General features: G+C 46.4%; 2 protein-coding genes across 16 annotated transcripts in view; one reads left to right on the top strand and one right to left on the bottom strand.

The window, feature by feature from the left end:
- Positions 1-5,221, top strand: part of ATXN1 (ataxin 1) — a 402,928-nt gene extending 397,707 nt beyond the window's left edge. For 13 of the 14 annotated variants that reach the window (XM_070456167.1, XM_070456166.1, XM_070456168.1 and 10 more), the window contains 2 exons: positions 3,012-3,534; positions 4,829-5,221. In XM_070456167.1, coding sequence (XP_070312268.1) covers positions 3,012-3,534; positions 4,829-4,923 — 618 coding nt within the window. In that variant the 3' untranslated portion in view covers positions 4,924-5,221. Of the gene's footprint in view, positions 1-3,011; positions 4,211-4,828 lie in introns of those variants that run through there. The other variant, XM_070456175.1, reaches the window with a different exon arrangement.
- Positions 5,222-13,903: 8,682 nt separating this feature from the next.
- The window catches only part of GMPR (guanosine monophosphate reductase), a 57,918-nt gene continuing 46,502 nt past the window's right edge, over positions 13,904-25,319 (bottom strand). For both annotated transcript variants that reach the window (XM_070456176.1, XM_020876014.2), the window contains 3 exons: positions 23,363-23,405; positions 20,653-20,812; positions 13,904-14,400 (listed from right to left, as the gene is read on the bottom strand). In XM_070456176.1, coding sequence (XP_070312277.1) covers positions 14,220-14,400; positions 20,653-20,812; positions 23,363-23,405 — 384 coding nt within the window. In that variant the 3' untranslated portion in view covers positions 13,904-14,219. The remainder of the gene's footprint in view (positions 14,401-20,652; positions 20,813-23,362; positions 23,406-25,319) is intronic.

Raw genomic sequence — 25,319 nt, 5'->3', positions numbered from 1 at the left:
ATAAATCCCATTATCATCGCCCTTTTCAGCATACCTCTCAAATATTCTCCTCTCTCCTCCTCACTTTTCTTTCATGCATTTTTAGGTAAGCTGTTCAAGCTATCAACTACCTCACAGAATTTCATTCTAAGACCTGCTCTCGGAGTTTTGAGATGATAGAACAATGAAGGGCTTTTAAAATGCCCCCAAATATGGTGTATATAATGGGGGAGCAGGTACATCTATATCATTTCTCATGGAGTCATCAGTAACATTACTCATCACAAAGGCTTTGAAGCCATTGTCTTAAGTCTGTCGCACTTGGCAACATGTAAAAGTCTTCAGATAGATTTGTACACAGTAGAAGTTATTTTCAGAATGTGAATATTGGCTGCTCTGAGGAATGTGTGTAATATGGCTGACACCGCAAGAACCTCTTGGTTAGTAGTTGTTGGGCTGACTGGCAGCACAGCTCTGCCCAGGAGCAGAGGGTCACCTAGGAAATGCAGCTAGCAGACCCCACTTGAAGCCGGATTTATTCCCTCCACTCTGTGTGTGAGGCTCATGGCTTTCAGCGGTTTGGGACAGGGTTCATGGAGCCAGCTCCGGACTGGTCCTCCCACTCGGAACTCAGTGGGCGTCCCCATCTGATACGTAACTTGTAGGTATGTCTGTATATGTCTGCATGCTGGGATCATCGCTCTGTAATTGAATATCTGCTGGCATATATAGAGAGACACTTGATTCGCCTAGCAGATGTAAGGCTGATGCTATTTCACAATTTTTCGTATCATGGAACAAATCCATAACCTGGGGTCATTGGATTCTATTTATTCCAAGTAACACTCACCACTTTTGGGATAGTGGAAATGTTAAGTTCATCTCTTCTGGTGATACTACAGTATCTTTGTTCACAGGGACAGAGATCAGTAACATAGGAAAAAAGAAAACGGGTTTGGGGGCCACAGAGACTGGGATTAAATCCCAGCTCCATCAGGGTATAGTACTGACATTAGGTCACTGATTCAATCTCTTTGACACTTAGAGTTCCTTTTTTGTAAAATCGGAACAACAGAATTTTTCTCACTAGTTTACTGTGAGTATCAAATAAAATAGTTTTTGTGAAGTATGTACCTAAATGTTCAACAGATAGTTGGAACTCAAAATTTCTTAAATTCTCTTTTCATTATTCAGATAATCCATAACAATGAAATTTTCCCCAGATAATATGAACATTTATATGGGCTCATGCTCACACACTAGAGAAGAAAATGGCATCCCGCTCCAGTATTCTTGCCTGGAGAATCCCATGGACAGAGGAGCCAGGCAGGCTACAGTCCACGGGATCTCAAGAGTCGGTCACAACTTAGTGATTAAACCACCACCATGCCCACACACATACTATAGTAATAGGCTTTCATATAAATTCATTCCAGTTGTTTTTTCTAAAAAACACTTAGTCTTCTATGGAGCAAATAAAATTATATCATTCAAGAAATGCATCTAAAACAAGATAAATCACAGTTATCAAAAAAAATAGGTTAAGTAGAAAAGCCATAGTCCATGTAAATTACATGAAAATTTACTACTTTTAAAGTGAGATATTTTAATTATTTATGTGTTTCTGGATGTGTGTGTGCCTGTGCATGAAATTCAACAGAACATTTTCAATATTATTGTATTTAGTCAATACAGCCATCTTTCCATATCTGTGGGTTCCACACCTGTGGAGTCAACCAATCACAGATTGAAAATATTTATGGGCAAAAAAATTCTACAAAGTTCCAAAAAGCAAAACTTGAGTAGTTTCCAGGCAACAATTTACATAGCATTTACATTATATTACAAGTAATGTAGATGAGTTAATGTGTGCAGACAATGTGTGTAGGTTATATGCAAATACTGTGCCCTTTTATATGGACTTGAGTATCCTTTCAATCATTTCAATTTATTGAAATTTATGGTAGTACATGGCACACGTGTGCGTGCTCTAGTTGTGTCCAACTCTTTGTGACCCATGGACTGCAGCCTGCTAGGCTCCTCTGTCCATGGTATTTTCCAGGCAAGAATACTGGAGTGGGTTGCCATGCTCTCCTCCAAGGGATCTTCCCGACCCCGGGATCGAACCTGGGTATCCTGCAGCTTCTGTGTTGGCAGGTGGTTTCTTTACCAGCAGTACCACCTGGGAAGCCTGCATGGCACATAAGCAGCCTAGAAAAAACAATAGCTACTGAAAGGATGCTGGGCTTCCCCTGCTTTTGATATTTGTCTTCCAGATAAAAGAGAGGCTGACTGGAATACCTGGGGCTTGACCATGTAGCTGGGCCAAGCACGTGAACTGTTGTGTATTCATTGCACCCTCAAACCCCTTGAAGTGTTGCCCAGGTTTCAGGTCCTGGGGAAGCCCTCCCTGTTTTCTCCAGCTCTCTCTGGTTCTCCTCTTCCTAAATTCCTAGAATACGCCTTCATTTGTCCAACAAATGTTTATTTTCAACTACATGCCAGGTATTCTTTTCGGGGCCAGGGACACAGTGATGAACACTTAAGTGCCTGCCTCATGAAGCTAAAATACAGTCTTAACTCTGATGCCTGTTCAGCGCTGTCATCGGTGAGGATAGCATCTGTCCAGTGAGTTAATAAAGCACAGGAACACACTTTGGGTGTGAGTCACATGCAGCGCCCAGCGCCTGAACACTAACCAGGTGTTCCGTCATCCTGGGTGGGGTGGGGGGGGTGGCATTGACTTGTTTTAACAAAGACCAGCTACAGAGCGGATACCCAGTAAAACTATATTTTTGAATACTGAATGGACTTTGACTGGCTTCTCTATATGATAAACACAGGTATAGCAGAAAATTAGGAGGCTTACTTACATGTGTTGGTAGAGGCAGATTGGGGAACTGAGTCTTTTCTTCCGATCAGCTTATGTGCAAATGTATGTTTGTGTACATGTGTATATGCAATAAAACAAGGATAAAACGTCTTCATCTTTCCCTTCTTTCCCTTCTCCCTGTCTCTTACTGTTCCCACAGGTCAGCGTGGAAGTTTTGGTAGAGTATCCTTTTTTTGTGTTCGGACAGGGCTGGTCATCCTGTTGCCCAGAGAGGACCAGCCAGCTCTTTGATTTGCCGTGTTCCAAACTCTCCGTCGGGGACGTTTGTATCTCGCTCACCCTCAAGAACCTGAAGAACGGCTCTGTTAAAAAGGGCCAGCCCGTGGATCCAGCCAGCGTCCTGCTGAAGCACTCAAAGGCCGACGGCCTCGCGGGCAGTAGACACAGGTATGCCGAGCAGGAAAACGGGATCAGTCAGGGAAGCGCCCAGATGCTCTCTGAGAACGGCGAACTGAAGTTTCCTGAAAAAATAGGATTGCCGGCTGCACCCTTGCTCACCAAAATAGAACCCAGCAAGCCCGCGGCCACGAGGAAGAGGAGGTGGTCAGCGCCCGAGACCCGCAAACTGGAGAAGTCGGAAGACGAACCACCTTTGACTCTTCCCAAGCCTTCTCTCATTTCTCAGGAGGTTAAGATTTGCATCGAAGGCCGCTCGAACGTAGGCAAGTAGAAGCCGCGTGGGGAAGGGAAAGCTGGCCCTCCTTTATCATTTGTATCCAGATTACAGATGTACTGTAGGCTAAATAACTCAGTATTTACATGTTATCCTCTTACTTTAGGGTTCTGTTATAACCTTGTCATTAGACTTACAGCGGGCGTTGGGCAGGTGATTTGGTGCATATGCTTTTTCCGGGCATGTCTCTCAGCGGGTGGGTAGGTGGGGTGCCAGGGTAGGTCCAGCCCAGGCTCCAGGCAGGTGGTGGGCATCCTGGTTGAGATGAAGGTGGCCCCATGGCACCCACCTTTTCTGGCATCGTGGATGCACCCCCGGGGGCACCGACTTCCACTGGCTTCAGAGGGCTGGTCTGCGGGAAGGGAGCTGCGTCAGGGGCGTGTGCGCGTGCCTGTGTGCCAGGGCGGGTGCCTGGGTGGCACTTCCGTGAGGGCGTCTCTCTCTCTGCCTCCCTCTGTCTTGCTCTCGGCACCAGACTGGAGGTCTGGGGGAATGTCCTCAGGAGGTTCCCCTGTGCAAAGTCAGCATCGGGGCCTCTTGAGAGAGGTACCAGACAGCAGATGGAAAGTTAACCGTGTGAAAGAACATTTCCCCCCCCCCCCAACTTACTTTACAATAAAAGCAACTTTTAATCGTAGAGATAAATATATATATATTTCCCCCTATGGGGCCTGACTGCACTGATATTTTTTTAAAGAGCAACTGCCACCCATGGGATTTCGTTTCTGCTTTACCAGTGCAGTAAGTGATGTCTCCAGGGCGTCGTGGTGGGCAGGCGGCCCCTGCTGGCTTCGCTCCGCACTGGTTGGGGGGGGGCGCTGGGCAGCAGGGGTGGGGAGAGTGAACATCCCCTCCGGTCTCTGTGCAGTGTTAGGAGAACCAATCAGGTTAATTGCATTGACTTCGCTCCCAAGAGATAAGACACAAACTGCCCTTCAAAAGAGCTGCAGAAGCTCTTTGCTTTGGGTTTGCAAATCTTTTGTCTTTTAACTCTAGTACTGTTTATAGTTCATGACAATGGACAACTCGGGTGCCACTTTTTTCAGATTCCAGTGTGACGTGAGGAATTAAGATTTTGAAGATAAGCATATATATTACTATCTCTAAGTACTTAAAATGCCGTTCACACTTTATTACCAAGCATCTTGGTCTCTCATTCAACAAGTACTGTATCTCACTTTAAACTCTTTGGGAAGAAAAACAGAAAAGAAAAAAAAAAAAAAACTAAGTTGCTTTCTTTCTTTTTTTTTTTTTTTTTTTTAAACACTGTAACTACATTTCAGCTCTGCAGAGTTTCTCACGGAGCAAGATGCTGAAAGTTTCAAAGTGGTTTCAAGGAATGAATGTGAATTATGAACTTGTATGTGACAGTGAATGACCACCAAGTAAACAGCCTGACAGGAGGCACTCTTCACTTTGATGTCTCAGAAAGGATTTAAAAAGCATATGCAGAGCTGGCAGACGAACTGAGAGGGAAGGGATGGGAAAAAAAAAAGAATACTCACTTTTGTCCAGTGTTTTTCTTTTTAAGACGAACTTTTAAAGAACCTTGCGATTTGCACATCTTGAGTTTATAAATTTGTGTGATAATTCCTGCAGTTTTTATTCAATAACATTGTGGGAAAGGCTTGGGGGACTGAACGAGCATAAATAAATGTAGCAAAATTACTTTCTAACCTGCCTAAACTCTAGGCCTTTTATAAGATTATGTTCCTTTCAAGATTCATTTTTGGTCTTCTTACCGTATCTGTCACATAAAACCAGGTCTTAGCAGGACAACTCTGAGAATTTTCTTCAGATTCATTGAGAGAGTTTTCCATGAAGACATTTATATATGTGAGCAAGTTTGTTTTTTTTTTTTTCTAAGAAAACAATTATTATTGTTGTTATTAATGTTATTTTCAAAATGACTTTCTTTTTCCATCTGAAATCAAGATTTAATGTTTGGTACAAACCCAGAAAGGGTCTTTCACAGTTGAGACCTTTTATCCCCAGAGATCTGAAATATTGTTTGTGGGTTTTGATTGTGCATTTTCAAGTGCTTAAAAGTTTTATAAAGAGAGAGTAATTTTTAAATATTCTTACTTGGAATGGCTGCAACGAATCTGAACAAATACCTGATTTTTCTTTTACCATTGAAAATAGTACTTTTTCCATTTCACAGATTTTTAAAAAATTCTCGTCAGCCCACATTCTGGCTTTCCAATATTCTTCACATTTAGCTCTCAGCAGAACTGATGATTTTTAGAAACCATTTCTGGGGTGTACCAAAAACATTGGAATAGGTTTTGAACTGCTAGATCCAGTCCTTGACTTTCTTTGGTTTTCATTACCCTCTCAGCATGCTAGCAGAGAGCTGAGTGAGTCCATTCTTGCAGTCATATTGCTTATTTAGTGCTGTATTTTTTTTAAACGTCTCTGTTCAGAGAACTTGCTTAATCTTCCATATATTCTGCTCAGGGCACTTGCAATTATTAGGTTTTGTTTTTCTTTTTTTGTTTTGACGGTAAGAGGAATACGGGGCTGCCATACAGACTGTCCTCATCAGTACCACTAACGACAGTGATTCACGTGGACTCAGAGAAACACCCACCACCTTTTGGCTTCTTTTGAGTATTGAACTAACCGGATCCACACCTCCAACACTAAAACGAGAAAACATGCGTGGTTTGGAGCAATAGGAACATCATCATTGTTTTTCGTGCTTCTGTTTCAGGTATAGGAATTATCGAAGAATCGGTTCTTTCTAAACATTGTCCCATTTACCTTCTTGCTTCTTTAGCGTGTGCAATACTTTCCGTGCCAATAGAGTCTGATCAGTGTGCGCTCTAGAGAAAGTGTAGGTAGGCCCCTCTTGGCTTTTTCCTTATTCTCTCCATCCTTTTCCTGTGACGGCCAGAGAAGGGCTGGAAGGAAGGAGCCAGGAAGGGGAGAGCCTCCTGCTGGGCGATTGCCCTGCTTCGGGAAGCCAAGGCCCCGGGGCAGGGAGCTCTGGGGGGAGCCCCGCGTTTCCCTCGCCCTGTTGCGGAAAGGAGCAAACAAAAGAGATGGAAGGGAAGAACGCACTCTTCCCCCTCCTCACCGCGAGGAACAGTGGCGCGCAGACAGGAAGGAGGCAGACTCGTTTCTAAGGCGCACTCTGGAGCAATCGAGCCAGGATCAGCCCCTGTTCCACGGTCCTTTCCTCGAGTAGGTGCCCCCCCACCCCCACCCCCAGGTCTGTGTCCTGGAGACTCGGAGCCGCGCCTCCTCCGAGCCTGGGCGGGAAGCGTGGTCCACCGCGTGCGCGCCTTCCGAGCCTCTGGCGCGGGTGGCTGCGGAGGGGCCGGGCCTCCTGCGGACAGTGGCCACCGCTCCTCTGTGGCAGCTCTCGCCTCCAAATAGGAAGGCCATCCGGAGGACAGAGGCCCTCCTGTCGTTGGCAGGCGTGGGCAAGCCCCGAGGCCCCCAGAGCAGCCCAGTCACCGCGCCCGCGTAGCCCACCTAGCAGTGCCGGGCGTAGAAACCCTCCGGAGCCGCGCAGCTTGCGAGGAGCAGCCATGTGCCTCTGTACTGTGTCCACTTTGCAATATTTACCTAACCCATCTTTTGTTCCTACCCATTTTCCATTTTTAAACTAGTAACAGCAGGCCTTTTGCGTTTACAGTGGAACACAATCACCAAATTAGTCAGGGCGAAAAGAAAAAAAAAAAAACACCAACAAACAAGGACCTCTCTTTCTAGGGATTTCTAAATATATAAAATGACTGTTCCTTAGGATGTTTCAACTTCAGAATTATTTCAGTTTGGGCCACATTGGGGGCGGGGCGGGGCGGCTAGAGAGATGGATACCACTTACCTCAAATCTTTTCAAGTGGAAATCCAAAATTGCTTTTTTCATTTGGATGTTCAGGATGATTTTCTATGTCAGTCAATTTTGTGTCTTTTCCAACTCACCCCCGTTTGTTTTGGGAGGAATGTTTTTTTTTTCCCCCCATTGCTGTCCTCAATCCCATTTCTCACCCTGAATCATGACCCTATGTGTGTCCTGTTAGGTGAGCGCGTTGGGTTTTCTCGCCCACCGGGAAATGGCAGCACTCCTCCTCCCCCCAAGGAACTCTGCAGAACCTTTCACACCTCTAACTCAGGGACGGGGCTGGCGTGTGTGTGGTACACTGACGTGTCCAGAAGCAGCACTTTGACTGTTCTGGGAGTAGGGTTGTACAACTTCAAGGAATGTTTGGATTTCCTGCATCTAGTGGATTTCTCCTTAGATACCACATAGATCGCAATATAATGCTGCATGTTCAAGATGAACAGTAGCTCCTAGAAATCATAAAATCCACTCTTTGCACATAGTTCGATCTTTACTGAAATACGTTGCCAAAATTTATTTTTGTTGTATAGCTTTGGAATTTTTTTTTTAAGGAAACAATTGACAATACCCTTTAACATCTGTGACTACTAAGGAAACCTGTTTCTTTCATGGAGAAAAAAAATCTCAAATGCTTTTGAAGACACTAAATGCCATGCTATTTCAGATCTGGGTGAAGAAGCAGAGCTCTGAGGACAGAAGGCCAGGCTTTTGGAGCTGTGTTGGTTGTCATGGCTACTGTTTGATGAACTGTAAGCAGCTCGACAAACCGTGGTCCGTTTCCTCCTAAAACCCTTTGCACGTCCTGTCTCCTAGTCACCCATGATAATCCCAGGTGAAAAAAGGGCCAGCAGTCTCTGTGGTCCAATCGTGCTTCTTCAGGGTGATGTGAAAGCAAGGGGAATTACACTGTGTGGCTTTTCAAGTGAAGCAGAAGTCTTTGCTTCCATCTTTGTTTTCAACCCAGAATTTCTGAAATAGAAAATTTAAGAATACATCCAGTAATAACTATACAGAGAACATACTTTTCTATAAAGCACATGCCTATGCCATTGTGTTACATTGGTTTCCTCTTTTTTTCTCCACGGACAGTGTTGTGTTTCTGTTGATAGGGGAACTCCAAACTGTTTGCACACCTCTACTCCGGAGCTAAGATTTCTTTTACATAGATGACCTCGCTTCAAATAAGTTACCTTAATGATAGGATCTTTTCTTGTAGCACTATACCTTGTGGGAATTTTTTTTTTTTTAATGTACACCTAATTTGAGAAGCTGAAGAAAAAAAAAAAACTTTGAAGCACTCACTTTGAGGAGTACAGGTAATGTTTTAAAAAATTGCACAAAAGAAAAATGAATGTCAAAATGATTCATTCAGTGTTTGAAAGATATGGATCTGTTGAAACAATGAGTTTCATACCTTGTTTGTAAAAAAAAAAAAAGGTTGAAAGTTACATGTTTTTTTGTATATAGAAATATGTCATGTCTAAATGATCAGATTTGTATGGTTATGGCCTGAAAGAATTACTACTTAAAAGGCTCTTCAACTATACCTATGCTTCCTCTAGGTTTTTGTTACATAGAACCCTCTTCTGAGGGAGAGTAATTCTGTATTTTGCAATTAGAGAATACTGTTCATTCCTATGCCAGAAGTACTTCTCTGAGCTCCCTTCTTAGTTTAAACTCTTTAAGCCATTGCAACTCCTTTTTCTCCAGAGATGATGTTTGACATTTTCAGCACTTCCTGTTCCAGTAAACCCAAAGAATATAATTCTGAACAAGAAGTGTTTGTAACAAGGGATCCTGGCTACCAAGAAAATGGGACTCATCACAAGGACACACACACACAAAAATGTTCCGCCTTCTCTCCCCCCCGACACCTCATTTCAGTGGTGGTGGGGGTGGGGGGGATAAGCAAGAATTTCAGTTGAGATGCCTCGTTTCACATTGACTTTTATTTTGACTTTTTTTTTCTTTACCATTAAGAGGCCAAAATTAATGTGGAGCAACTTCTCAGAAGTCATATTCTGTCCAGAAATCAAGCCAGCCAGCAGAAACTGGACAGCTGGCAGGGGAGGGGCAGGATGTTGAGCAGATCCCCCCTCCAATTCTTAAAATTCAGAATCTGAGCCCCTCCCTCACATTACACGCGATGTTTCTGGTAGCTGACATTCACCTGTACGATGGTGGGAGGGAACTGCGGCTTCAGTTTCTCATGTCCTCACGACTTGCATACAAATGGTTCAGCTGTATTAAAATTAAGTGCTTTTGGCCAATAGGTAGTAGCTCTCCAGTAACCTTCTCTTAAGGATTTCCGTCACTTTTCTTACCTGAAAGGACTCCAGTCTTCCACTGCAGATAATTGGAGACTTCACCCAAGTTTTCTTTCCCTTTAGTTTGTTCATTTGCTGTCTGGGATGGCTGATGAGCCAGTCTCCTTTTCCATGGCCAGTCTGAAGGCCCCCTTTGGAAGTGCTGTTTACAGTCATCCTTGCCGAGGTAACAGTAACTGTCCTCTGGAATAAATGGCAAGTCTGAACGGTTACCAAGCTGGGTGTGTAGGTTTTCTCTGGTTCCTAACTCGAACCGCCTACTCTTCAATTAATCCAGTTCAGGAGTGGGGTGAATTTCTTTATTGTCAGTGAACATTAAACTTGATACCTGTGTGCATCAGTTCTGTGAATACTGCCCTTTTGGCCTTTTAGGGGAGGTTTTTTTTTTCCTCCTCAGCCTTCACTGTTCCCTGTATACCCAAATTAGTGTCAGCTGAAAGGCTCTAGCAGCGCCCTGCCAGTATTTTCTGGTGGCCTTTGGTTAAGACAAGAGTCCTAATTTCTAGCCAGTGGGGTCCTGGTCCCGGGGCCATCTCTGAGAGTCACACTGATGTTGTTTTTCTAATATCAGCTCACGACCTACCAACCTTCCAATCGTATGCCTCCCACCGGCCAAGGAAAAAGAGACACCAGAACTTTGAGGGCACTATCAGACTGACATGGCCAGTACAGAGGAGAACTAGGGAAGGGATGATGATTTGCACCTTATTGAAAAGAAAAATTTAAGTGCATACATAGTTAAGAGCTTTTATTGTGACAGGAGAACTTTTTTCCATATGCGTGCATACTCTCTGTAATTCCAGTGTAAAATATTGTACTTGCACTAGCTTTTTTAAAACAAATATTAAAAAAAAAAAATGGAAGAATTCCTATTCTATTTTCTAATCGTGGTGTGTCTATTTGTAGGATACACTCGAGTCTGTTTATTGAATTTTATGGTCCCTTTCTTTGATGGTGCTTGCAGGTTTTCTAGGTAGAAATTATTTCATTATTATAATAAAACAATGTTTGATTCAAAATTTGAACAAAATTGTTTTAAATAAATTGTCTGTAAACCAGTACAAGTTTATTGTTTCAGTATACTCGTACTAATAAAATAACCGTGCCAATTGCAAATGTGTCTGTGCGTGTGTCAGGTCCTCGGAAACCAGGGAGGCTGAGGAAGTGGTGGTCCTTCTTCCTTCTTGATCCACTGTGATCCCTGGGTAGGTTTGTGGTGGCAAGGGTGACATAAGGCTTTGCCTTTCTTACTAATTTTGGGGAGTGGGAAGAAGGTCCATCGTGCTTGAGATGAGAATCAGATAAAAGGCAGGTTTCAACATCTGATGTTTCAGCTTGTTCCATTTGTTTCTCCTCTCTGCACATTGCTGTTTTTACAAGAGATTTTTTTTTTGCTTCTTAGCAGTATTTGGCATCTTTGTGAGCTCGTAGCATTATCGATATGTTTCTGTATGCTTTGCTGCACACTGGTTAATGGTCTGAAGGTGGAAAGTTCATCTGTGTTTCTTGGAGTTCACGCCTGTTTTTGCATGGTGCCCACTCTCAGATGGAGGAGGCTTGGCAGTTGCCCCAGAAGGGAATTCCTCCAGGACCCAGTCAGGTAAGGCCCTCTGCCTGCATCTGCACATGTGGCTGTCCAGTCCTTCCAGCCTTCAGGTTCTGCAGTGCTGGAAGAGAACTCTTGGCGTCCAGTTCAGCGTTGTCGCTTATCCCAGGCAGGGATGGGTATCTCCTTTCCGGTTAGTCATCTTGCTTCGGTGTATGGGGACATCTCACCAGGACTCTGCTGTTAGGCCTGCGGCATCGAGGTCCTGTTGTACTAAGAATGCTAGTGTGAACGAATGTTGGTGTGTAAATTAGTGATGCACTGAGACTTGAAACCCAGACAACAAGGCTGTCCAAGCCCTCGTCCTCCAGAACAGTCTGGGCAGACGTGGGCCGCTCTGGTGCAGCAGTCTGAACCACCGCCTGCTCTACTGTTGTTAATAGTAGCTGCTAATGGTCCTGACAAGTCTGGGTTCCAAGAGCTGCGAGTCGTACCTGAACCAGTCCGGTTGATGAGAAGAAAGTCCTTGCTTTGCAGGTGGTGACGAGGTCAACCTTGAAACCACCAGGAGCCTAGAGTGCACAGGAAGCCGTGTCCACTCAGCAGGTCTGAGGGCGTCCAGGGCAGGCTCCCCCACGCCCACCGCTACTGGAGGCAGGGATGAACCTGCAGAGGGCCAGGGAGCCTTAGAAGTGAAGCCTCTGCTTCAACATGGTCCTGATGAGGTTCTGGCTTCTGCGATCATGTTTTCACTTCCCTAAAAACCAGGTGAGGGAGGAACCTGCCTCACTCCCTTGGTGGAAACAGAGCAGGTAGTCTGGAAAGTCTTTGCACAAGATGGATAAAGCAGGCACACGTCCTCACGGATAGGACTGGACAGCCCCAAGCGAGACAGGAGTATGAAGAATGCTGTTCTGGAAGTTTCCTGACTACCTTACTGGCAGTCCCTTTTTAAGAGCTTTCTAAGACTTCTCCTCTACTTCTTTCCCTTCTTTTGCCATGAAGGATCTCTTAAAACTAATGAACTCAAGGGCTCAAGTGTCACACACATCTACCACAGGTACAGGGGTTCACAACTCAGACAACCAGGCAGAAAAGGTGGGGTACCTCTAGCAGCAACGCACAGCCAGCTAGAGGTTCAGTATCCTTCAGACCCTCATCTCAAGTGTGTGGGCATTCGTGTTCCTATAAGAATTATTCTGGGTGGATTTAGGAGGAAAACGTATTACCACGGAGCTCAAGTTGCTGGATTTTTAAATGTATTCTTCTAAGACTGTGAGACTGGACCATAAAGAAGGCTGAGCGCTGAAGAACTGATGCCTTCAAATCATGATGCTGGAGAAGGCTCCTGAGAGTCCCTTGGACAGCAAGGAGCTCAAACCAGTCAATCCTAAAGGAAAACCACCCTGAATATTCATTGGAAGGACTGATGCTGAAGTTTTCCAATACTTTGGCCACCTTATGCGAAGAGCTGACTCACTGGGAAAGACCCTGATGCTGGGAAAGATTGAGGACAGGAGAAAAGGGCAACAGAGGATAAGATGGTTGGATGGCATCACTGACTCAACAGACATGAATCTGAACAAACTCCGGGACATAGTGAAGGACAGGGAAGCCTGACATGCTGCAGTCCTTAGGGTCACAAAGAGTCGGACACAACTGAGCAACTGCATGAACAACAAAGACTACAAATTCAGGCCTGTAAGTCCCTGGAGTGTGGTGATTTGTTCGGATTCTTCACACATTGTCAGTCACCATGAACATCAGACTGTTAATTCGCTCTCACGCAGCAGGAGTGAGTGGCTCCTCTCTTCTCCAGGGCCGTCACTTGTCTCTTCAAAGAAAAATTAACTCCTGTATCTGCTTCTTTAGCCTCATTTAAAAGGAAATAAACATCCTGGGCTACATACACTTCCCAATCCTAATACTCAATGCTTCAAAAGAAGTGGCCGGTCGTCATTAATGCATGAGGGTTCACTGTTTAGACAAGTGTCACAGTGCACTGGGGTGGGACTCCCACCAAGGCAGTGAGTCTTTTCTCCAAGAAAGTACAAATGTCATCAATGAATGAATGGACCCTTAGACAGCAGTGCCCATGGTCCCTCCTGGAGAGTATGCATCACTGTGATGAGGGGACGCTTCTATCTCCGATTCTAAACCAATGTCAAGGCTTCAGCTGCTTTTCAGCGGATAACCTTGAAAGATCCCTGGAACTTCTTCAAAATAATATGTTATCTCTTTGAGAGAGAGGAGGAGAGGGAAGAGATGGAGGAAAATGAACCAAACGAAAACCCAGGACAAGACTAGAAACAGCATGAGCACAGTGACAGAGGACCCGTCCCCAAAGGCATGTGTAAGAGATGTGGCGGAAGGGTGTCCCCGCACCTTGGGGACACCTGCAGGAAACCAAGTTCACCTGTCCAGTTGATTGCTCTCATTCTTCTGCAGCATCTGTGAGCTGGATGGAGGAGGGGCTGGTTCCTCTGGTTGCGGCCCCCTCCCCCTGCCCCTCTGCCTTTCCCACCCAGGTACCTTGACCACCAAGAGCCAATCGTGGGAAGGAAGCAGAAAACCCCCAGCTCCCCCAACAACTTGGTCCTGTAAATGCAAACTCCAGCACGCAAGCAAGTCTTCGTAGCATTATATTAAAGTGAAACCATTTTCTTTAAAAAAAAAAAAAAAGAAAAAGGCGTGAATATTAGTTTCAACAATGAGGTTACACATTCCGGGCAGGTAAGCTCCAACCGCGAACCCTCTGAGTGCCCAACTTCTGGGCCCCTTGACCTAGGGGAGTCCTGTGGCCTCCAGGTGACAGGAGGAGAAGAGGGGGCAGCCCCCACACCCCAGGACCTGCTGGAACCTCTGCCCTAACACAAGGAGATGGAAAAGCAGGCGTGTGTGGACGCCTCCACTGGCCGGAGGTGGCCTCGTCCTCGTCCTCGGGGTTAGCTGAACACGGTGTTGTGTTGCTGGGTCACTCGGATGAACGTGGCCCTCCGGCTGAGCTCTTTGAGTTTGGCGGCCCCCACGTAGGTGCAGGTAGACCTCAGTCCCCCGAGAATATCCAGAATAGTGTTCTTGACGTCCCCTTTGTAAGGCACTTCCACAGTCTTGCCCTCAGAGGCTCTAGAAGAATAAGGAGGTATTTGTTTCAGTCTGGTTCTTTTCCCTGAAGTACCCAGCCAGGATCCCCAGCTTTGGCACTTGAACCCACCCCAAGGCACTCGGGCGGCTGCATGCCACCCTCTGATCTGACCCACGCTGGGAGGACCTCGGCCTTGCTGCACACGCCACGTGGGTCAGGCCAGCATCTCGGGTGGACACACTCCTCCCACCCAAGACACACAGCCTGGCTGCTGACTGCTCAGAATGCCAGGAACACAAAGTCTCCATCAGCAACTCCTGGAAGAGTCGCAGACCCAGCCAGCATCCCACCACCTCCTGCAGGTACACCAATCTTTCCATCAGAAACCAGCCCCACCTTTCCATCCTCCGCTAATCCGTACACAGGCCTCCACCTGACCCAGAGTCCAGAACACCGGCGGGGTGGGGGAACAGACCTCCTAGCATGGCCTCTCCTGCTGGCCCGACCTAACCAATAACAGAACAAGCCCAGTGTGTCCCCTTCCCCCGCACCCCTGCCAGCCCTCCAATCAGCATCAGACAGAGCATCTTCACAGGAGATGATCGAGAGAGGAAGAAGGGACAGAGAAAATGGACAAGTGGGCACTGCGAGGTTACATGGAAACCTCCACGAGTGAAGTCAGTGTCTCCACTCACACGGCCTTTGTTGAGCACCCCTCCGCTTACCTTCCTGTGTGTCTGCACAAATCCCCATGCCTAGATGTGGTGTGGGGCCTCTGCAAGGTGGACCCAGAGCAGAACTAAGGACCTCCTCAGCACCCAAGGCATTGGTAAGCATCCTTCACGTTTTCTGAGTGACGCTCAGAAATTCAGGTCTGGCTCATGGCACAAACGTTAAACCACATCAAACTGTCCTTCTGAGTCCTTGTCCCACTCTTCCTAAGGCCACCAAGCAACACTGCCAGATTCCGCATCACACCCCCTTACTACAGGTTTTAAAGATACCATCTAGACTTGGGGTTAGAAGGGGCATTACAAGAAGGGAATCTCCAGTCCATGCAAAACTAGCCCCCATCCAAGGGTCAGGAAACCTGGAAATTCTAGTGAAAGTCACTCAGTCGTGTCCGACTCTTTGCCACCCCATGGACTATACAGTCCATGGAATTCTCCAGGCCAGAATACTGGAGTGGGTAGCCGTTCCCTTCGCCAGGGGATCTTCCCAACCCAGGGATTGAACCCAGGTCTCCCACATTGTGGGCAAATTCTTTATCAGCAGACCACCAGGGAAGGCCAGGAATACCAGAGAGGGTAGCCTTCCCTTCGCCAGTGTATCTTCCCGACCCAGGAATCAAACCAGGATCTCTTGCGTTGCAGGCAGATTCTTTACCAACTGAGCTACAAGAGAAGCCCAAACAATTTACTAAATACTGGAACTTTAGCTGGTCTCTTCACATGAAAAACCAGCATCTCTTGATCAAAAAGTCATTACCTAGAATTTCAAAAGTGTATTAACTCTTGTGCATTGAAATCTACACATGGAAGACTACCCTCAGGTAAGATCTAGCAATTTAAACCATTGACCAGAACAAGACAAGGATGTCCACTCTCGCCACTGTCAATCAACATAGTTTTCAAAGTCCTAGCCTCTGCAATCAGAGAAGAAATAAAAGGAATCCAAACTGGAAAAGAAGATGTAAAACTGCAGATGACATGATGCTAACGTAGAAAATCCTAAAGAGGCCACCAGAAAACTACAGATATTAATCAATGAATTTGGCAAAGCTGCAAAATACGAAATGAATGCACAGAAATCTCTTGCATTTCTATACACTAACAATGAAAGATCAGAAAGAGAAATTAAGGAAACGATACCATTTTACCATTGCAACAAAAAGTGAAAATACCTTGGAATAAACCTACCTGAGGCAAAGACCTTTCCTCGGGTAAAGAAGAGCAGTATGGAGGTCCCTTTAAAAGCTAAAAGTAGAGCTACCCTATGACCCAGCAGTCCCACTCCTGGGCATATACCAGAGAAAAGCCTTAATTCAAAAAGAGACATGCACCTCAGTGTTTACTGCAGCACTGTTTACAACAGCCCAGACATGGAAGCAATCTAAATGTCCATCAACAGAGGAGTGGCTACCGATGTGGCACATATACAGAATGGAATATTGCTCAGCCATAAAAAGGAATGAAATTGTACAACATGCAAAAACATGGACAGACCTAGAGACAGCCATACAGAGTGAAGTCAGAGAGAAAAACAAATATGTAATAACATATGTGCAATCTAGAAAAATGGTAGAAAGGAACTTATCTGCAAAGCAGAAACACAACACTGTAAACAAACAACTACAGTCCAATAAAAACTAAGGAAAAAAAAAAAAACAAAAACACAACCCATTGACCAGACCAAGGGCTGGCCTAGTGGCTATTTTACAGCACTGAGTTCATGAAGCCGGTCACTGGTCACATCCAAGATGACTGATACGGCTGTATTCTGTGACCGCAGACCAACATGTGCATGATGCGCCAGAAATGATGACAATTTCATCTTTTAATAAACATTTCCATGGCCTCTCCAGGCTTACACACACCCTCCAGATCTGCAGCATCACTTCTTCTCTAAGTGGCGATGATACCTTTTGCAAGTCATTTATCATTGACACCCAAGTCTTCTCATCTGTAAAATGAAGGGCTTTGATGTTTCTCCCAAGGACAGCGTGAGAACTAAGTGGGTAATGACTGGGAAGGAACTAGCAAAGCATAAATAACTCTGCCTTAATTAAATACAATGTCAAAGTAGGAGAACCAGTCTTAGGAGGAGATCAGATGGTGGGGGGCAGGGGGGTGCAAAGAGACAACACGGGTGCAGCCTAGAGGGCCCACGCTGCCTCTTGATTACGCTTCTCACTCCTTCAGCACTTTCCTTCCGTGTCTAAGATTTGACTGAATCTACTTCCGGAACTGAGTCTTGGTACTCCTGAATCTATTTTCTGTTTTGTCTAAAACCTGCTGGAATCACAGAAGATGGTTTTTTGTTCAGCTCCTTGGTTTCTGTTCATGCTCTAGCCTGGTCCGGCCTTCCCTACCTGCTTTTCTTAGAAACCCAAAACAGATGCAGTGGCTAGAGGGCAAAAAAAGTCCTCCAGGCAAAGCATCTGGCTGTCACACAATCGCAAGGGCTCCTCTCCCAGACCAGCACATGGGAGAAGGCACAGGCCCTTGAACAATGGTCCTAGTAAAGCATTAAGCTGCTTGGCAGAGGTTCAGGTCGAAGGGGAGGTGGTAAACCCCTTTCTGTCTCTCCCCCGACACTGTCTGGCCTCCTCCACCAGTCATCACACAGGAGAAAGAGGCCTTTGGAGGCTGCATGGGACAGGGTGTCCCTCTTGTCCTAAACTGTCTGCAACTTCTAGGATGAAGGTATGAATGTAGCCCCCGGCTCCTCATTTCCACCCCACTGTCCCCATAACTACAACGTCTTTTCCTTATTGAGATTCCCCCCAAAAGAGAAAAAGACTGCAAAGAAAGAGGAGTGGAGTTAGACTACCAGTACCCGAGGAACACAGCTCTGGTGGGGGACCCCACCCCTCCCACCAGCCTGCCCACCTGAAATATCTCAGTGACTGAATTGTGTACCTTGAGCTTGCCTCAGACCTTACATAATGCATCCAAATCCCATATTCTCATGAAAGCTTTTGGGTGTGGAATAAGTGGTAGGAAATGGAGGGTATCAGCCCATGGCAGGTGGCCTGAATTCCCATCCTTCTAAGGATTCAGGAGCTCCTGTCCTGTCCACGTGGCGCGGGCTTTTCATCACTGCCAACTCTGATGAGAAGCAATGGCGGACTCTACGGAGCAGGGTGAGGTGGTGAGTAAATTCAGCCGCAACGTTCTTCAAACACACGTATACACAATTAAAACGGAAGTGGAACAGATAAGTGAGCATCCCTTCCGCAGACTGATATGATTAAATGCCTACACATGCTGCCTGTCAACTGTCCAAGCCTGTAGGCAAGGGCGAGTCCTATGGGCGCTGCTGCAGGTGACGCAGGGCATTCTTCCCCAAAGGTCTGACCCCCGTGAGGGGGTCTCACCCACCCCATCTCACATGCACATCTGACTCATGCCAGGCCCCACAGGTGTTCTCTCAGGACAAGGCTGGGACATTCCGGCCTAACCCCCTGGAAGCCTAGCTGGTCCCCTCCAGGGCTGGCTGAACAAGAGTCATAACTACTCACACATACCCCTAATTCCATTTCCACCTTGACCCCAAACACTGCCAATGCTAGCTGAATAAAAATTATGGCTGTTTTGAAAGAGGCCAAGATGGGTTTTCTAATCAAAGATGACATAAATAGATGGAAAGAAACCACGTTTTTGGACTGCAAGAATCAATATTGTCAAGATGATTATACTACCCAATGCAATCTACACATTCAATGCAATCTCTATCAAATTAGCAATGGCATTTTTCACAGAACAACAAAAAAATTCTTACAATTTGTATGGAGACGCAAAAGATCCCAAATAGCCAAAGTGATCTTGAGAAAGAAAAAGGAAGCTGGAGGAATCAGGCCCCCTGACTTCAGACTATACTATATACAAAGCTACAGTTATCTAAACAATATGGTACCGGCACAAAAACAATTGTAGGTAAATGGAACAGGACAGCAAGCTCAGAAATAAGTCCACACACCTATGGTCAATTAATCTATAACAAAGGAGGCAAGACTCTAAATGGAGAAAAGACAGCCTCTTCAATAGATGGGGCTGGGAAAACGACAGCAAAATGTAAAAAAAACAAAAAAAAACCCCAGAACATTCTTTAACATCATACACAAAAAGAAACTCAAAATGGATATAAGACCTAAATGTAAGACCTGATACTATGAAACTCAGAGGAAAACATAGGTAAAACTCTTTGACATAAATCACAACAGTATCTTTTGATCCATCTCCTAGAGTAACAGGAATAAAAATAAATGAGACCTAATTAAACTCAAAGTTTTTGCACAGCAAAGGAAACCATAAAATGAAAAGACAACCCACAGAATGGGAGAAATTATTTGCAAATGATGGCCACTATCAAGGGATTACAATTCTCCACAATTTACAAATAGCTCTTGTGGCTCAATATTAGAGATCACCTCACACCAGTCATAGTGGCCATGATCAAAAAGTCTACAAAGAGTAAATGCTAGAAGGGGTGTAGAGAAAAGAGAACCCTCCTACACTGTTGGTGGGAACGTAAACTGGTACACCTACTACGGAAACAGTAAGGAGACTCCTTAGGAAACTAAAAATGGAGCTACCCTATGCTCAAGCCCCACTCCTGGACATATATCTGGGGAAAAACATGGTTCTAAAGGATACATGTACCCCTGTGTTCACTGCAGCTCTGTTTATAATAGGCAGGACATGGAAGTATCCTAAATGTCCATTAACAGATAAATGGGTAAAGAATATATGGTACATATATAACATGTACACAATGGAATATTACTCAGCCCTTAAAAATGAAATAATGCCATTTGCAGCAACATGGATAGACCTACTAAGAAGTCAGAGAAAGACAAATATATGATACGGCTTCTATGCACAATCTAAAAAGAATGATACAAATGAATTTATGAATAAACTTATGGTTACCAGGAAGGAAGATGGGGGGACAGACTCAGAGTCTGGCATTGACATGTACACACTGCTATGTTTAGAGCAGATAACCAAGAAGGACCTACTCTATAGCACAGGGAACTCTACTCAATATTTTGCAGTAACCTATAAGGAAAAAGAATCTGAAAAAAAAGTATATGCATGTACAACTGAATCACTTTGCTATACACCTGAAACTAACAATGTTGTAAATCAACTATACCTCAATTTAAAAAAATGTAAGCCATACAGTTCTTTAATTAAATATCTTAATTTTAAAAATGTTTCCCAGGCCTTTCCCATGGTTCCATAATATAAAGAGACTCGTATTCTTTGAGACCTACTTCCATCCCCCAGGTCTCCCACATTGCAGGTGGATTCTTTACCAGCTGAGGCACTAGGGTAGTTTAAGAATCCTATTCCTTCTCCAGGGGATCTTCCCAACCCAAGAATCAAACCAGGGTCTCCTGCATTGCAGGCGGACTCTTTACCAGCTGAGCGACAAGGGAAGCCACAATAATATAAACAAACTTGCACTCTTTGAGACCTACTTCCATCCCACTTCTATAAGAATCAAGGGAATGTAACCTCACCAGTGATGGTGCTGTACCCACTCCCCATCCCACCCCCACATACCTATACTCCGCGACCCCTCCCGAGTGTTTCTTCATTGCCGTCTCTGAGCTCATCCCATAGAACAGCTTGAGCTTCTGTCCGTTCCTCTCGATCACCTCTCCGGCACACTCAGTATGGCCCGAAAACATTCCTCCCAGCATGACAAAATCTGCTCCAGCTCCTGCACCCCAAAGTGGGGACAAAAAGAAGCAGCAGAGAAAAGGGTCAGGGAAAAGTCAGCTCCAGAAAGATGCAAGTACTACCAACTCCCCTTCTCTCCTCCTGGTTATAGCAAGAAAAAGCCCAACTTGCCCACTCAGGAAAAAAAGTTAAAGGCAGACAGGCACCAGACATTCTGAGCAACACAGCCTACTGAAGCTTGGTGACTAATACACTGGGAAATCCTTAACGGTTATTGTTGACTTTCTATGACCAACGTCCACAGGTCTAACTGTGTTAAAATCAGAGGAACATTAGAAGTGAGCAGCACCTCAGCGTGTTTTCCAATCTCATACTTAATGCAATAAGTACTCCGCCATGTCCCCATTGGGCATCTGGTCTACATGAAGGTCTCAGCACACTCACACTCTGTATAGACATAAAGGGACCTCAGAACAGACAGAACTTCCTCCCCGAGAGCTTGGGCTTGAAGGAGAGAAATCTGTGTGTACATATATGTATATGTCTGTGCATTTGTGTGTACACATGTGTATGTCTGTGTACATCAAACACATATACACACATATATCTATAGATATATCCTGTAAAACTCGACTCACACCTCTGTTGGGATAACCATTTGACTTCTAGAGTAAACAACACCCCATATAAGTCACCGAATGACATGAAACTTCCAGGACAGGTACAGAGGAGACTGGGGGTGTTGCAGCTGCCTTTGAAGGTTATGTTGGATCCAAACCAGGAGCAGTAGGACCAGGCCTGGCTCACTGCTCTGTCCTTAGTGTTTATCACAGCACACAGCAGAGGTGGCGTGACTAGTTGTCAAGAAAGTAGAGGCATACATGGAAGAAATAGAAATAGTCACCGTTTGCCACCCTGATCAGTCCTACTGAGGGTTTACATTCAGAATCGGAGGATATCAGAGTACAGAAGTGTTACACAACCAGGATGAAGGATCAGAAGCAGCAAGCACAGACTCCCCTAAAAAGTGGCCTTGACCGCTTCCAGCTGGTCGCTTAAATATCTGCAAGAGGACTTCGAGGTGTGCATCAGGTGTTCCAGGCCCTTCCGTCCAGCATCTCGGAAGGCTGGCTCTGCAAGGCTGGACCCTGGGCCTGGCAATCAGGCAAGCAAGACACAGGGCCTCTCGACTTGGCAGCAAGCGTCGACGGCTTCCCTGCAGGGTCCCCAACACAAATGCCAGCTCCTCGGTCCCCCTGCCAGGATAATAAGGGGGCAGGACAACTGGTGTCCGGTCAGGCCTCCTGATGACCACCACTCAGGCTTCCAATCACGTCCCTTTCTGAACGTTCCTGTGTCCTTTCCCAACCAGCATTCTTTCCCAAAGTGGTTCCTCTCCGTCCGAAGGCATGGCTACATTTCCTGGAATGGGGGTGGGGGGTGCGGGCAAGCCTTCAGAGCCAGAGTCCAGAGACCACTTTGCGCAGGGTGTCCGTGTGCACTGTTAGAGGGGAGCCCAAGACACAACACCCCTCAGTGTTCAGTCCCTGCAGCTGAAAACCCCACAGGAGAAACGTCCTTGGCTGCTGTGATCCTTATTATAAGAGGTGAGTGAACAAACCAGTGGAGCAGGAATCCCGACTGCCCCCGAGTGCAGGACCCTTACTTCGCCTCGGGGGCCTCCGGCCCCTGTTCTCCAGGGTTGCTACAAAACCTAACTGCTAAGAACACTGCCCTGTATTGTCATGAGCAGCGTTCAAAAAAACAATTAAAAAAAAAAACCATTTTAGATAATTTAGAATTATCTAAATATTTAGATGAAATTCTAAATATTTAGAATTATCTTAATATTTAGAAAAAATAATTTTAAAAATGAACTTAAGACGTTCTACAGGCTGAACCGAAACAGCGATAAAGAAGGACAGCAGGGGATGTCACCGCTTACAGGTCAGAGGAGGGGCCGGCGGCATCTCTGAGGGGTGCCCAAGGCAGAAAAGTTCCCTCCAGTGAAAAAGGAAAAATAAACCAGCAGCAAACCATGTCCTGGCATCAGGAAAGGAGGGAGTGGCCGCCTCCGGCTGGTACACCTCACAGCTGTGGACCGCAGTTGGCAAAGGTTCAGTGGCGAGCACAGGGCACAGCCCGCAGAGACTCTGGATGGCCCAGTGCCTTCCCAAGAAAACACCTGGCCAGCCAGGCCTCGTGGTCCAGCCCCACCAGACCACAGCCGGACGCTGCTGCCCCCTAGTGGGAAACAGGCTCCTCAGCATCTGGCTTGTGAAACTGCGGTGGGATTTCAGTCCCTCCCTGGGGATATTAACCCCAGGTTAGGCTCCAAACACCCTCTCGCTGAAGTTTTGGGGGGCATCAGACCTGGTACAGTCCTCTTCCAATGAGTCCCCTGAGCCTTCTCTGCCACCAGCTAGAACCAAACGATGCCAGGATGTGGGCCAATCAGAGGCTGAGATCCAGGGAGAGGAAACTCAGGATTGGCCCCAATCCTCTCCCAATGTGTCTGCCCCCTCCCTCCGGCACCCCCGCAGGGAGCTCCCCGCTCCCTGCATGCTCCCTCCCCTCCACGGCCTCTTACCAAAGGCTTTGGCGACATCTCCTGGACACGTGCAGCCTCCGTCCTTCAAAAAGGGGAAGAGCAAACAGAGGAGGTCAGTGGGAGCTTGTCCAGGCCATTCCCCGCAGTCCCCCATCTCCGCCGGGGAAATGAGATGGTATCTGCTGGCCTAGCCCCGTCCATCCACCTCACCTGCAGACAAGCACGCTATCAGCAGAGCCCAGGCCCAACACTCCCCTTGTAACGAAGCTAGACCGTGCGGGTACCTCTGTCAAGTTTATGATTAACCTCCTTCTCTGAACTTTTATTCCTTTTCTTGTTCAAAAACTTGTTCTCCTCAAGACTGAGGAGTATCAGAAAAAAAGAGAGGAACTGCAACCCAGCAGGACCCCATGGGGCCCTTCCTGGGAGACAGGCCTTCCGGGGTATTGTCTACTCAAGCTCCTCTCTGAAGTACCTAGATAATAGCATTTGATGCACAGTTCCTGAGTTGCTTTGCAGATATGAAAGTGAAAAATGAAAGTGTTAGTTGCTCAGTCGTGTCCAACTCTTTGTGACTCCGGGGACTGTAGCCTGCCAGGCTCCTCTTGGCCATGGACTTCTCCAGGCAAGAATATTGGAGTGGGTTGCCATTCCCTTCTCCAGGGGATCTCCTGACCCAGGGATTGACCCCAGGTCCCTTGCATTGCAGGCAAATTTTTTATCATCTGAGCCACCAGGGAAGCCCCTATTTGATGCACAGTTGTTGAGTTGCTTTGCAGATATGAAAACCCACCACCAAACAGATGTTAACTACTCTATTAATATCTGATGACCATGAGCACACAGCCCCAGGCTTCCTGGAACCTAAGGACTGATAACATGAACCCCTGCGACATCACCCTGTTCCCTCACCATCAACCAATCAGATAATTGTGTACAAGCTGATCACGTGACCCTGCAATCTCCGCCCTCCCCACCCCAAGTTGGCTTTTAAAAGTGCTTTGCCAAAACCCTTCCAGCAGCTTAGGGTTTTTTTCGGGCATGAGCCACTGTCTCTTTGCATGGCCCTGCAATTAACCTTTCTCTGCTCCAAACTCCAATGTTTCAGTTTGTTTGGCCTTTCTGCATCAGGCACTGCAACTTGTGCTAATACCCTCGCCACTGCACCTGCCATTCCCAGGCCCCATCAGTCCTGTTTCAGGCCAGTAGACCCCCGCTCCCCCACCGGGCATCAGTACTCCACTTAGGATGCAGGGGCCACTAAGCAGGCAGGACCGGGGGGCCGGACCTCATCTCCACCAGCCCCTGCACAACATGGCTGGCCAATGGCCATTCCCACGTAACTATCATTCATCACCTCTCCCCGCTGCCCGGCATGAAGTGAGATTTATTTAGCACAAGAGCACAAGTATTTTATGAGCCACAAAGGACAATGAATTTTCTCTTTTATATTTCGAGCCTTGTGTCTCCTGGTCACTTTCTTATAAGGTCCCCAGTTTCCTTCAAGTCAAACCTAGGCTCCCGACACCCACGTGACCCACAGAGCGCCCTGCACTGGTTCAGTGCCCGTCACTGTGGGCTGCCGGCACAGTCTGGCTGTGAGGGTTATGTTTCAACACCAGGGACCCAATACAAAACCACAGGACAAAACCTACTGGGTTTGCTTACAAGCCCGAGGCGCACAAAATAACCAGGCTGCTACCTGCTGTTGGCAATGTGGCCTGTGTGAGGTTCGAGGAGGAAAAGGCCAGCCACGTGGCCTGGGGTAGCCGCCCAACCAACAGAGAAAGGCAGAGAAGCAGCGGCCCTGGGAATCCAGGTCAGTGCTCAGATGCAACATGACAGAGCCCAGGGCCGGTCTTGAAGGGAAGTGCCTGTCCCCAGGAGAGGGGACCCACTTTGGGAAAGATGCAGAAGACCCAGGCCACCCGAGCTACCCACGTGGTGATGGCAGGAAGGTGGAGGGCATCTCCATGGAACAACTTTACAAAACAGC

The sequence above is a fragment of the Odocoileus virginianus genome, chromosome 27 (assembly GCF_023699985.2).
Source record: "Odocoileus virginianus isolate 20LAN1187 ecotype Illinois chromosome 27, Ovbor_1.2, whole genome shotgun sequence".
NCBI classification, from domain to species: Eukaryota; Metazoa; Chordata; class Mammalia; order Artiodactyla; family Cervidae; genus Odocoileus; species Odocoileus virginianus.
Note: the sequence above shows the minus strand (reverse complement) of the source record. Positions and strands in the feature narration are given on the sequence as shown.